At 36.4% G+C, this 13,987-nt stretch overlaps 1 protein-coding gene across 7 annotated transcripts in view; it reads right to left on the bottom strand.

Moving 5' to 3' along the window:
• Positions 1-13,987, bottom strand: part of PPP3CB (protein phosphatase 3 catalytic subunit beta) — a 56,423-nt gene that overhangs the window by 34,179 nt on the left and 8,257 nt on the right. For all 7 annotated transcript variants that reach the window (XM_082717109.1, XM_082717110.1, XM_082717113.1 and 4 more), the window contains exons 2-4: positions 5,255-5,455; positions 4,444-4,568; positions 1,180-1,291 (exon numbers count right to left, since the gene is read on the bottom strand). In XM_082717109.1, coding sequence (XP_082573235.1) covers positions 1,180-1,291; positions 4,444-4,568; positions 5,255-5,455 — 438 coding nt within the window. The remainder of the gene's footprint in view (positions 1-1,179; positions 1,292-4,443; positions 4,569-5,254; positions 5,456-13,987) is intronic.

A 13,987-nucleotide genomic window follows, 5' to 3' on the forward strand; every position in this document is an offset into this window, starting at 1 on the left:
TAAAAAAAAAAAAGCCACAAAAATACGAGAAAAACCTATAACAGCAACCAGAGGTTCTAAACTGATAGTCTGTTAACTGTTTTCCAGCACTGAGGTTTAATAAAAAATTTAAATTAATTGCTTTTAGGTCAAGTATGCACTTTCCAGGTCTCATCTTTTATTCATTATTACTTCATTTTTTACTATTTTATTATTTCATTACTTTTATTGTTGTTATTCATAACCTATTCATTTAGGTTACCCACCTGATCCCTGAAGTTATATGACTGTGTTCTCTGCCATTACTCACCACTATATTTTTCTCTTTTTACTGGAAGTCTCTAGTAATATGATCTTTACTGGATCATGTTTGAGTCTCTAGAATTCTGAAATTATTTCTATTTTTAGAACTTTAAGAATTATTGAAGTCATGAATAGTAACTTAATAAGCATACAGTTAAGAGGTGTGAAAAAAGGTCAAATACTACTCTATATAATATTCTTGCTTCTGGTTATTAGATTGCCATTGCCACAATAATTTAAGAGAGAAATAGGGTAAACACTGTAGGTTAAGAATTTCAATTCATCAATAGCATGTTTGAAACAATCTGAAATGAGGACAAGATGAATAATTTAAGAATCTTCATGGAAGAGCTTCAATATTGGGGGACAGGGCGCCTGGGTGGCTCAGTGGGTTAGGCCGCTGCCTTCAGCTCAGGTCATGATCTCAGGGTCCTGGGATCGAGCCCCGCTTCGGGCTCTCTGCTCAGCAGGGAGCCTGCTTCCTCATCTCTCTCTCTGCCTGCCTCTCTGCCTACTTGTGATCTCTCTCTGTCAAATGAATAAATAAAATCTTTAAAAAAAAAATATTGGGGGACAAAAATCTCCAATGCAACAATTATTTTTTTCCTTTTGGTTTTTATTCTTCCTGTTAGAAAAAAAAAAATCACTTAAACATTAAGGCTATATAACCCAAAGCCATTTCTAAATATATTTATAAAATCAAACTTAATAGGAAACCCTGAAATGAAAACATCTGAATAAAACACCATTAAACACTAAAAAACTCTCTAAACAATAATCTTCAAAGTTTTGTATGTTTGGACACAAAATTCTTCTGCTATACTGTAAAGTCTTACTAGCCATAACACTCCACAGGAATACTGAGGAAATGAAAATATTTCTCATGACAGTACTCACATTCCTGCTTAAAGGTAAAATATTCAGTAAGGTGTCTGCATTCATGATTGCCTCGCAGAAGAAATAATGTGCTTGGGTACAGAATCTTCAGGACCCATAAATATAAGACACACTGCAAAAGAAAATGTTTTGAGAAAATTTATCTTTTATTTTTATTTAACTAAGTTGTTTGATTATTTGCTCATTTTCCTCTAACCCTATTGTCCTTACAATCTCTATTACTCTTTACTACCTTTTTCTCTTTGTCCTTTACTAAAATAGAAGCTCCATGAAATCGGGGACTTTGTCATCTTATTCACTTCTCACCCCCCACTCCTAGAAAAGTACCTAAACAGCAGAAACAGAGTAACAAATATCTGTTGAATGAATGACTTAAACTATCTATGTAATTACTTTAGATTTATAGATTGTTTGCTATTAAAAACAATTGGCAGACTGGTGTCCTTCTTAGGTATATCAATAAATAATAATAATGTCAAAAATAATAGCACTGACCATTTATTGAGTACTTACAATGTATCAAGTGACATGTATTTAATACTCCTCGTTTATTCCTCAAACAACCCTATAAAGTACGTAATATAATTTCTATTTTACAAATAAGGAAACTGAAGCAAAGAGTTCAAGTAATTTGTCTGAAATCACAAAACTTTTAAATAATAGAGACGGGATTCCGACCCTCTGATCTTAAGCATTATGCCATCCAGCCCTCTGAAGGCAATAACCTTGTCTTATGTTATTTTGTTGGTTATACTTGCTGCCTTACCTGAAGTAGGTACTTATTACCTAAACTGATCCAAATAAATAAAGAAGAATATTACCTAAACTGATCCAAATAAATAAGAAGAATATTAAAGCAAACAGTATAGCAGACACTTTTCTCTAAATAGATTTATGTGTGTGTGTGTATTTTTTTTTTAAGACTTATTTTTAAGCACTCTCTACACCCAACACATGGTTCAAACTCACAACCTCAAGATCAAGAGCCACACTCTCAACTGAGCCAGCTAGGTACCCCTCTCAATAGATTTAACATAAGAAACTCACATTTTACTTATTTGGTTAAAAAAAAAAAAGGAAATCAGGGCACCTAGGTGACTCAGTCAGTTAAGCGTTGGACTCTTGATTTCAGCTCAGGTGGAGACCTCAAGGTCATGGGATAGAAGAGCTCCAAGTTGGGCTCCATTCTGGCATGGAGTCTGCTTGGGATTTTGTCTCCCTCTGTCTCTGGCCTTCCCTACTCCCCCTACTCCTGTTTGTGCTCTCTCAATAAATAAAATCTTTAAAAAAAAAAAAGAGGAAAGATATTTCATACAGAAATTGGCCTGGTTTATAGAATTATAAACAAAAAGGAAACAAACTTTATTTTTAACCAGTTAAGGTATATTAAAATGTGTAACTATTCACACCTACATTTTTTTCACAAGGAAAAAAAGAAATTAAGCCAGAGAAATACTAAATTCTACCTCTCTTTTTTGCTTATTTTGATTCTTTATTATTTTCCTTTTCAAAAATAAAATCTGTTAAAAGAGTCAGCCACAAAATACTCGAATATAAGGACACAAACACCAATATGCTTAGTTACCAAAAAAACTTTCTAAAATTGTTTATTTTATTGTTTCTATCAAAGGCCCCTATTTTTTTCATTAAGAAGGGCCATTTTCTGGTTTCCTTGAAGCTTTGAGAAAAGTTTGAGGTATAGTGGTGATGGAACTATGAATAAAGGAAGAAGAACTCAGAGGTAACAAAATTCCTTAGGGAATTTGAGCAGACAGAACACTGAACTCCTTTCCTCACCATGAGTCCTAGTATACCTGAGAAAGGAGGTTAAAAATACTGGAGAATATATAAACAGGAACCAGCATGGAAATTCACCAGGTAAAGATTCAATTATCTACTGGGAAAGGTGGTTAAGAGTACAGGCTTAGGAGGTGCCAATCAGTTGGCTAAATGATTGATTTCTGATTTCAGCTTAGGTTATGATCTCAAGGTCAGGAGATGGAGCCCCGCATCGGGCTGCAAGCTCCTTGTGGAGTGTGCTGGAGATCCTCTCTCTCCATCTCCCTCTGCCCTCTCCCTTGCTTGCTCTCTCTTTAAAAATAAAAATAAAATCTTAAAAAAAAGAGTATAGCCTTAGAATAAGACTGGCTGCACTGCTTACTAACAATGTGTCCTTGGGGAAGCTATTTAACTTCTTCAAGCCTCAGTTTCCTCATCTATAAAATGGATAAAATAATAGTACTTATGTCATAGTGTTGTGAGGATTAATGTGTGTTAAGTGCTTAGGATATACTTGGAACACAGTAAATACTCAACACCACAGAAATATCTATTAGTAGAGCTTTCATCCAGCAATTTTACCTCCAAGAATCTGCCCCACAGAAATAATTCAGCAAGTGTGCAAAAATGTATAAATAATCAGACTCATTGAAGCATCATTTGTAATGGAAAAAAATTAAGAACACCTTAAGTGTCTAACAATATTTAACTGTGGTTTATTTATTCAACAGAATACAATGTGGCTATTAAAAATTCTATAAATTTATATATACTGACCTGGAAAGACATCACAGTATAGGGATATATGAAAAAAGTTACAGAACAACATTACAATATGGCCACATTTTCATTTAAAAAAAAGAAAGAGAAATGTCTATATTAAAAAATGCAAATAGTTCTACATTTACTTTTTATTTTTTTTATATAATTAGAGAAATAAATGAAGCAAAAAGAACCATGAGCTGTTAAGTAATGATCAACAGGTCATTTTAATGCCTCTTGTTTTTTAAAAGAAATAAATACTTTCACAACACACAAAAGACTTGGGTCTTAATAGCTATAGAAGGTGGAATAAAAGCACTAGGGTTTAAGCCTTAAAAGCATTACGGTATGCTTTATTTAATCAGAAAAAATCAATTAATCTTTTTTCACATGGGGTAATGCCTTTAGGAGCAAGAGAGAGAAATAGCACTAGGTCCTCAGGGCCACTAGATAACAGGACAATAAAGAACCCTCAGTTTACATATAATTTCTGCTGGGAAAAATGGCAATTATAATTGCATAAACAGAGTAATACAAAGAAAATAAAAGAGTTTGAAAAGCAGAAGAGAATAAGTAGTAGTTTTACCTAAAAACTTCAGAATAGCAGAGGTATTAAAAAGAACCCAATATAGGTAATTTAAGTAACTTATTTTACTAGGAATTAATGGAAATCATCTATGGTAACACTTATAAGCAAATCAAATGATAGTATATGATTATTACCTCTATACTAAAATAACCTCTGTCCACATAATCACCAAGAAAAAGGTATCGTGTATTAGCAGGTGATCCTCCTACTTCAAAAAGTTTCATCAGATCAAAAAATTGGCCATGGATGTCACCACACACTGAAACAAGAAGATTATTAGATATGAAAAAAAAACCTCTGAAATAACAAATTTTACTTAAATTCTAATTTCTTTTACATAAGAAATAATGTAAATTCTATCAAGAAAAGGTATCAGCAGGAAGTCTTAGTATCTATGAAGAGTCCTAATAGGGATGATGTGTACCCAAGTGTTTATGCGCTCAAGATCTAGAACAAGATATAATCAAAATAATGAAATTTGAAGTTAGTGACAGAATTTTCACCTAAATTTATAAAGCTCCTCTTTAAGAAGCCAAGTGTAGGTCTTAGGATTACAAAATTTATAATGGTGGTAGTAAAATCTCCATCCTAATGCAATACTTTCTATTGACTGCTATGTTACACTGAGGTATTTGCCCCTAATAATTGAAAGCAAAGTAAATAAGAATTTGTTGAATCAAATTGAATTATGGCCAACACAACTGATGAAACCTTCACAAAAGCGAGTTAGACCAACTTCTGCACCCAGGTTACTTAAGATCATGTCTATTCACTGAAAATAGGCAAAAACCAAAAAAATTACAAAAAATTATCTCAAAATTCAAGATAATGTCCTTGTAATATTATTTTAGTATACCATAGATTAAAAAGTAAACAGCCTTAGATCCGAGCAACTAAATAACGGTATAATTAAAAAAATAATATCCAAAACTTAAACAAGTGTACCTGTGATTGGAGCCTCTACTTCTATCATGGTTTTCTCTCTCCGAAGGATGGCAGCACCCTCATTGATAATTCTAAGAGCAATTTCTTCATCTACCCGACCTTCTTTTACTAAGTGGTTCTTCAGAACATCAACCCTGGGTATCCCATCCATATCAAATACTTCTTCAGATGTCAAGCGATGTGTTGGGGGAAAGGGTACAGCTGCAATTGTTTTAATTAATAAAAAATAAATCACTGTTAATACAGTAACATAAAACTATCAATGGATCTTCGTAAATAAAAGTAAAACCTGAAAAGCTGGAGTTTTTATTTCTTCTTTATTTACTGGATAGAGGTGTTAATATTTTTAAGGGTTTTTTAAAAAGAGTAATCAAATTATACTTTTATTAATCTATGTATAATAACATGTTCTTTGTTGAGAATTATTAGAGAATGTACTGCCTCAAAAATTAAAAGCTCTTTCAGGATAACTAAAGTTTTCTTTAAGCCATAACATTTTTTAGCAGAACTCGCATATCATATTACACAGTCTTTACCTTAATGAAGTACAATAAATGTAAATTTATTACCACATAAGCCTGAATAGGAAGAATTCCCAAATATAAGGTGAACTACCATGTTTCCTAGAAAGTTAAAAGCAATATTTTCTGGCCAACTTTAAAAGAAACTTTTAGAGCTATAGATAAAAGTCAAATACTTATACAATTTAATTTAGATGCACATATGCATTTAAAACAACATTAATAAATCATGATAATTTTGAAATACTGCTTTTCCTCCTACTCCATGAATCACAAACCACCTTCATTCAAAATCTTTATGCACATCTTTGACATCAGGGTATTCCTTATCATTGGAGTCATTTTTGAGTCATCTAACATTCTTTTCAAAGGCAAATCTTCACTTCCATTTGTTTGATACACACTTTTTAAGTATACATAAAATGCAATCACTGCAAATTTATCCCAAGCCACAGTTCCCATATATATTAATTACCAACTGTACTCTTTCAAACTGGTATTTGTTAAATGGAATGGAAAACTATAAGGTCTATTTTCAATAGTATCTAGCACAATTTTGAGGTCATATACCTAGGAAAATTACTATATTAAATTTATTAGATTCCTTTTTCACTGACTCCAACAAGTGACTTTATCATACATTCAAAATCAGTTTGAAGCAGTTTTAGGCTCTTTACCAAAGAGTACTTTGTTTTTCAAAATAAAGAAAAAAATAGAGAAATTTATAGTAGAAGTCTATATGCAGACTCAAATTAAGGCAGCTCTCTCTTTTCTGAAATAAAAATTGTTTTAGAAAAAACTCACTTTATATTCAGGCATTCAGTATATAGTATTTTCCTGATGTTTCAGAATCATCACTGTAATAGTCAATTATTATATAGGAGACTGCAAATGTATAGGACCAACTGCTTCTTCTCATTTCAACTTAAACAAACAAACAAACAAAAAACCCTAAAAACAGGAGCCTGAGTTAGAATTATACCGATGACTTTGGGGCACCTGGGTGGCTCAGTTGGTTAAGCCTTGGCTTTCGGCTCAGGTCATGATCTCAGGGTCCTGGGAATCTCTGCTCCCCGGGAAGCCTGCTTCTTCTCCCTCTCTACCTGCCTCTGCTGCCTACTTGTGATCTCTCTGTGTCAATGAGTAAATACAATCTTTAAAAAAAAAAAAAAAAGAATTATATCAATGACATGAGAAAGAATAATAAGTAGCGATGTTCTAGTTTACCAGGAAAACAAATTAGGAAGAACTTAATACTTCTATTTTTTTTTTTTTTAAGATTTTATTCATCTACTTGACAGAGACCTCTAGTGGGAACACAAGCAAGGGGAGTGGTAGAGGGAGAAGCAATTTCCCGACCAGCAGGGAGCCTGATGCGGTGTTAAGATTCCAGGACCCTGGGATCATGACCTGAGCCGAAGGCAGCCGCTTAACAATTAAGTCACCCAGGCGCCCCAAGAACTCAATACTTTAGAAGTGGGGCACCTGGGTGGCTCAGTCAGTTAAGCGGCTGCCTTCGGCTCAGGTCATGATCCCAGAGTCCTGGGATCAAGCCCACATTAGGCTCTCTCTGTTCAGCGGGTAGCCTGTGAACCTCTCCCTCTGCCTGCTGCTCCCCCTACTTGTGCTCTCTCTCTCTCTGTGTCAAATAAATAAATAAATAAATAATCTTTTAAAAATATTTTAGAAGTGAAATAAGAATTAAGGCAGAAGGATGTCAACCAATTCTAAAAGGTTTTGAAATCACCAATTCCTCTTGCTTTCTTTGACACTTAGTAAATAAAATCTGAACTTCCTTATTTTCTCATTAGAACATATTAATTTCCACTACTTTTCACCACATTTGGAACAAAGCATTAAAATACATTCTGTTCCCCCAAATATAGTATGCCTACATTCTAATTAAAAAAAAAAAAAAAAAAAAAAAAAAAAACCTCTGTTAAAGTTATTTTTTTCTCTAGCCAGAGAGTAAATAAACCAAATTTGACCCTATCAGTAAATCAACTGTTTAAAAACTACAGATTTTAGGGGCACCTGGGTGGCTCAGTGGGTTAAAGCCTCTGCCTTCGGCTCAGGTCATGATCCCAGAGTCCTAGGATCGAGCCCCGCATCGGGCTCTCTGCTCAGAGGGAGCCTGCTTCCTCCTCTCTCTCTGCCTGCTTCTCTGCCTATTTGTGATCTCTGTCAAACAAATAAATAAATAAAATCTTTAAAAAAAAAACTACAGATTTTAATAACTGATTACTAAAGAAATCACAAGTTACTTTGGGACATTATAAAAATGAAAAGGTTAAATATCTCAAGTATGAATTTTTGAGATTAAGATAATTCTCTCAACAGGCCAAGAGAATTTTTTTATCACTCTATTCAGGAAAACAGATACCGTTCAAGATGATGCATTTAACATTATGAACACTTTCTAATAACAACACAATTTTACTACTGGCTGAATTCTATTTGAAATATACAACTTCCTAAAAACCCAACTGGGACACCGTTCCCCATCCTCTCAACTCAACCAGTCACCAATGTTACTCAATGTTTTCATACAATTTGTGAATGTCCCACTGCAATTCACACTGAGGTGTTTCCACTTTTTAACCAACAACCAGAATGTTTTATTCACCTGAAAAAAAGTATCGTTGCCTTCACGCTCATGGGTAAATCATCTATAGACCTATGCTTTTCCCCTTCTTCAACTCAAAGCGTGCTTTTTTTCTTTTTTAAATATGTTATTTATCCATTTGAGGGAGACAGTATGAGTGGAGGAGGGGCACAAGGAGAGGGAGCAGCAGACTCCCCACTGAGCAGGGAGCCCAGAGATCATGACCTCAGGAGAAGGCAGAGGGGTAAATCGTTCAAACAAGTGAGCCACCCAGGCATCCCAAGGCATACTTTTTTTTACATTTCAAAACTAGCTGGGATACATTTTAAGGAATGGATACATTGTAGAAGGGTAAAGAACTGCCACCATAAATGAGAGATGAAAACTACATATCAGTGTTGTTCTAACAACACAACACTAAAAGTAGAAAATGAAATTTCTAAATGATGTGGGAAACAGAGGCAGAAGAAAAATTATTTTGTTTCCTTATCCACTGACAAGCCCTTAAAACAGGCAGAGAAACATTCCTCTAGGGACACAAGTGCTTCCACCTGGAACTTTCCTAAGGGTAAAGGGCAATCCTAGCCTGACAGGCCTCTATCCCCAACCAGGATCCTATTAAGTCTACTTCAACAATTCCTTTGAAAACTTTATCTCTAAACCCTTTAAGATAGTGTGATGATCATTCCCAAGTCCACTGATACGTATCTAAAAGGTCTCCAAAAAGGTTTTATTACTGGTAATGAATAACCTTCTTCCCAAACAATGGCTAGCCCCTCAAGGTCCAAGAAACCTTGCTTCCAAAATTCCTTAGACTTCTGCCATCCCTAACCCCCTTCCCAACTTACAAGTATATAATGGATCACTCCCTCACAAACCTAGGGCAGCAGCTCTTTCTGCCCACGGGTCCTGTCCCTGCGCTTTAATAAAGCACCATTTTGCACCAAAGACATCTCAAGAACTCTTACTTGTCCATCAGCTCCAAACTCTATGTCATTGAACCTCATCTATATTCTAAGACTTCATCATTAAGAGTACATTTTGGTATGTCAGTACATAAGAAAAGTCATGTGGAAAGATATAAGAGGGAAAAGGGACATCCTCTCTGGAAGTAGGAGAAAGGAGCTGTGGCAGGTGATCTGACCAGGCAAAAGAAAACCAACAAAATAGGATTTAGCTAATGGAGGTTAATTATTAACCCTGCCGGTCTAGAGAATTAAAAACGTTTTTTTCTGGCACCGGTGGGGCTGGGTCTGTTTGACATCTGTCTTTGACTCGGGTCAGGATCCCAGCCCAGAGTCCTGGGATCGAGTCCCTTATCAGGCTTCCTGCTTAGTGGGGAGTCTGCTTCTCCTTCTCCCTCTGACTCTACACCCTGCTTGTGCTCTCTCTCAAATAAATAAATAAAATCTTTTAAAAAAAAGTTTTTTCATTAAAAATTAATATTCTCAACTATTACTTTGTTTTGTAATTCCGAAGGCATTTTAAAGTATTCCCATCTATTTTCAGGCTTTTAAATGGTTTTTTTTTATTTCTAATTCAACTTCAGTCAATTATTCCTGCTTTTCTAGGATTTTCTTCCTGTATATTTTTTTCTCCTTTTCTTTTTTAAAAGATTCTATTTATTTTTGCATGCACACATGATGAGACTCAGTCGACATGAGGTGAAGGCAGAGGGAGAAGCACACTCCTGCTGAGCAGGGAGCCCAATGTAAGACTTGATCCCAGACCCTGCGATCATGACCTGAGTGGAAGGTAGACACAACCAACAGAGCCACCCAGGCGCCCTCTCCTTATTTTCAGCCTACTTTTCCTACTCTTCTATATTTGTGATAGGGAAAAAGCAGAACATAAATATATGTAAATATAATGTAAACAGTCAAAAACTAACATAGCCTAAAAGAAGGATTAGTTGGAATAAGCTAAAGAGCTACAAGATAATCACAAATCACCAAGTTTCCAACACCAGAAAACCTGATTTAGTAGTATTCATTTTGATATAACTGTTCTGTTGGAAAATTCCCTTCAACCTAAATTTTGGAATGAAGTGCATATTTGTATAGTAATCAATAACATCCACAAGCTAATTTCATCCAGATTTAATGTAAAGTGGCTTAAAAAAATGTCTATAGGAAGTTTTAATTTAGACAATTGGAAAAATAAATCAGGGATCCAATGTAAGACTTGATCCCAGACCCTGCGATCATGACCTGAGTGGAAGGTAGACACAACCAACAGAGCCACCCAGGCGCCCTCTCCTTATTTTCAGCCTACTTTTCCTACTCTTCTATATTTGTGATAGGGAAAAAGTCCATATTGATCAGGGATGGGGGAAGGCCACAGATACTTCTTTTACTACTACTGGGCAAGGGATCCTAGAAATTAACTAAACCTGTACCCCAACTCTAAGCAAAGGCTACAAATTATTAGTCCCATGAGGCCCCCAACACCAAGTGGAGTGCCTGCAACCTACGCCAACTGAAAAACTTTCCTATAAAGTATCAATCAGAAACTTGGGCCTCTCATCATTACCATTATTGGTAACTATTCAAATAAAGTCCCTCCTATCATCTATGTTTCTGTATTTTTCTCTGTACTTCTTTCATACCAGGCCATCTCTGCCAGTTCTCCTTCCCCTCAATCCTTTTCATTTTGAATACCCATTTTATGTTTTTTAACTCAACACTCTCCCCCTACACACACACACAGACACACACACACCCTCTTAAGATCTTCATGTAATGCTATCATCTCTCTAGTTTAATTAAATCTTAGCTACCCTGAAGGACAGCATTTTTCAGACACTTTTTTCAAAATGGATGCTGCACATTTTTCCACACTTTACTATTTTCACCAGAGAAAGGCTTTGGTCTTGGTGCAGCTCCACATTACCACTTCCAATTCATCACTCCAAAGAAGAAAAAAAGTATCTTCTCCTTTGGGGTTCATGCCTTCCAGCTAATTTATCCTTGTCCCTGCCATCTACTAAACTTCTAGTCAACTCTCACACAAAACTCTGGTTCCTGGCTTCCAAGCCTTCAACAAGCCTTCTCCACTCAAGCCCATCATCAAAGTCCATGTGGGATGATCTATGTAAAACTTAAGAACTGAGATGTTCTGGGGCGCCTGGGTGGCTCAGTGGGTTAAGCCTCTGCCTTCAGCTCAGGTCATGATCTCAGGGTCCTGGGATTGAGCCCTGCATGAGGCTCTCTGCTCAGCAGGGAGCCTGCTTCCCTCTCTCACTCTGCCTGCCTCTCTGCCTACTTGTGATCTCTCTCTTGTCAAATAAATAAAACCTTAAAAAAAAAAAGGCACTGAGATGTTTTTCAATTCCTCAGCCTTGGCCATAATTACTGCTCTGCCTCTTAAATTCTGGACTCCAATCTCTCGCTCCATGATTAAAACCTCCTATCCTTTCAGTTCCACTCCCATTACTCCATCTGTTCTTCAATTCATTAAGAAACTGGAGGGGTGCCTGGTGGCTCAGTCTGTTAAGCGACTCTTAATTTCGGCACAGATCATGATCTTGGAATCCTGAGATTGAGCCCCATATCAGGTTCGGAGCACAGCACAAGAGTCTTCTTGTCCCTCTCCCTCTGCTCCTACCTCCACTCCACTCCACTCACTCTCTCTGATAAATACATAAATAAGTAAAATCTCTAAAAAAAGAAAGAAAGGAAGGAAGGAACGAACGAACGAAGGAAGAAACTGGACAGCCCTCCTTATCAACTCCCTTCTGGACCCCTTTGCTTCTTACAATTTTAAAGGTGTTCCATCATCTACCCACTTTTTTTTTTTTTTTTAAATGATACTTTTTTTTTTTTTTTAAGATTTTATTTATTCATTTGACAGACAGAGATCACAAGTATGCAGAGAGGCAGGCAGAGAGAGAGGAGGAAGCAGGCTCCCTGCTGAGCAGAGAGCCCGATGCGGGGCTCGATCCCAGGACCCTGGGATCATGACCTGAGCCGAAAGCAGAGGCTTTAACCCACTGAGCCACCCAGGTGCCCCCATCTACCCACTTTTTAAACAACATCCTAAATTGTTTGCCCTTTTGTCCTATTCCACCAACAAGTGAAAACTGCAGTTCTTGGATGAGTTGGCTTCTAAACTTGGGTGCTTAGTATAAAGTCATCAAAATGGCCCAAAATGGCTACTACAAATTCATGGTCTTCACCTTAGTTATGTGCATTTCTCAGCAATCCTATTAAATATTCTCTCTCACATACTCCTCAGGGGAGATTTCAAGTGGTCTCCTCTTTTTTGAACCCTTCACTCAACCTTATCTTTACTCAGTTATCAATTTTGTGTCCAATTTCAGAGAAAATTGAGGCTTTCGGACCAAACTTCACTTTCTTGCTCCTCTCCATCCACATCTACACCAGTATGTGTTTTTAAATTTCTCCCCATTTCAGGGAAGAGGTATTCCTCCTGTCCTTTACTAAACACTCTATTTGGTTCCTGCATCCCACTCTCCCAACCTCTTAACTTCAGTCACCTTCCCCATCCCTCCCAAGGTCTTACTGCTTCCTCTGCCTGACTCTCCATTGGGTCTTTCCTTTGAGCATATAAACATACTTACACATCTTTAAGATCTAAAAATCCAAACAAGTAACCCTGACTCATCCCTGCTTCTGCCATATATATCCTTTTTGACAATTAAGCTTCTTGAAAGGGTGTTCAAATCTACAATGGGGATCTTCATTTTCTCACTTTTTGTCTATTTTCCTCAGTCCATATTTTTCTGGCTTCTGCTCTATTCCTCCACTGTAACTCTCTCCTCTTTCGGGTTCTTGAAATCACTCACCTGGTCTTTCTTATACTTCTCTGGTCACAGCTGATTGGTCTATTTCATGGGCTTCTAGTCTTTTACCTGATCCTTAAATGCGTGTCTTATGATTCTGTCTTTGGCCCTCCTATCACACTGCTCTGAACTAGTGATCTCATTCATAACCATAATTTCAACTAAAATCTACATTTTGAGGACCCTCAAGTAGATTGCTCAGTCTAGAACTCTCCCCTAAACTCCAGATCCTTTGTAAACTATCAAATATCTGTACTTGGATGTTCAATACATATCTCAAACTCATTATGTACAGAATTTAGGGTATGATTTTTCCCTCTAAATCATTACCAATAATTACCCAACTAGGAATTATCCTAGAATTCCCTTTATTCCTCACCCTACATGGCCAATAAGTCCTATATAATTCTCTGATCTGTTCCTTTGGTCCTGAGACACTGAGTAAAGATATTTTCCCCTAGAATTACACAATCTTTCAAATTTTGCCTACTCTACTACAGTCAGTATATTCTTTCTAAAATTCAAATCTTAACCTTCTCTTGTTTCAGAACTGGCTTGAGTATACAAAATCCTAATTCTTTTTTTTTTTTTTAAAGATTTTATTTATTTATTTATTTGACAGAGAGAAATCACAAGTAGATGGAGAGGCAGACAGAGAGAGACAGAGGGAAGCAGGCTCCCTGCTGAGCAGAGAGCCCAATGCGGGACTCGATCCCAGCACCCTGAGATCATGACCTGAGCCGAAGGCAGCAGCTTAAACCACTGAGCCACCCAGGTGCCCCCAAAATCCTAATTCTTTATCT

Source organism: Mustela nivalis (genome assembly GCF_964662115.1).
Source record: "Mustela nivalis genome assembly, chromosome: 2".
Lineage (NCBI taxonomy): Eukaryota > Metazoa > Chordata > Mammalia > Carnivora > Mustelidae > Mustela > Mustela nivalis.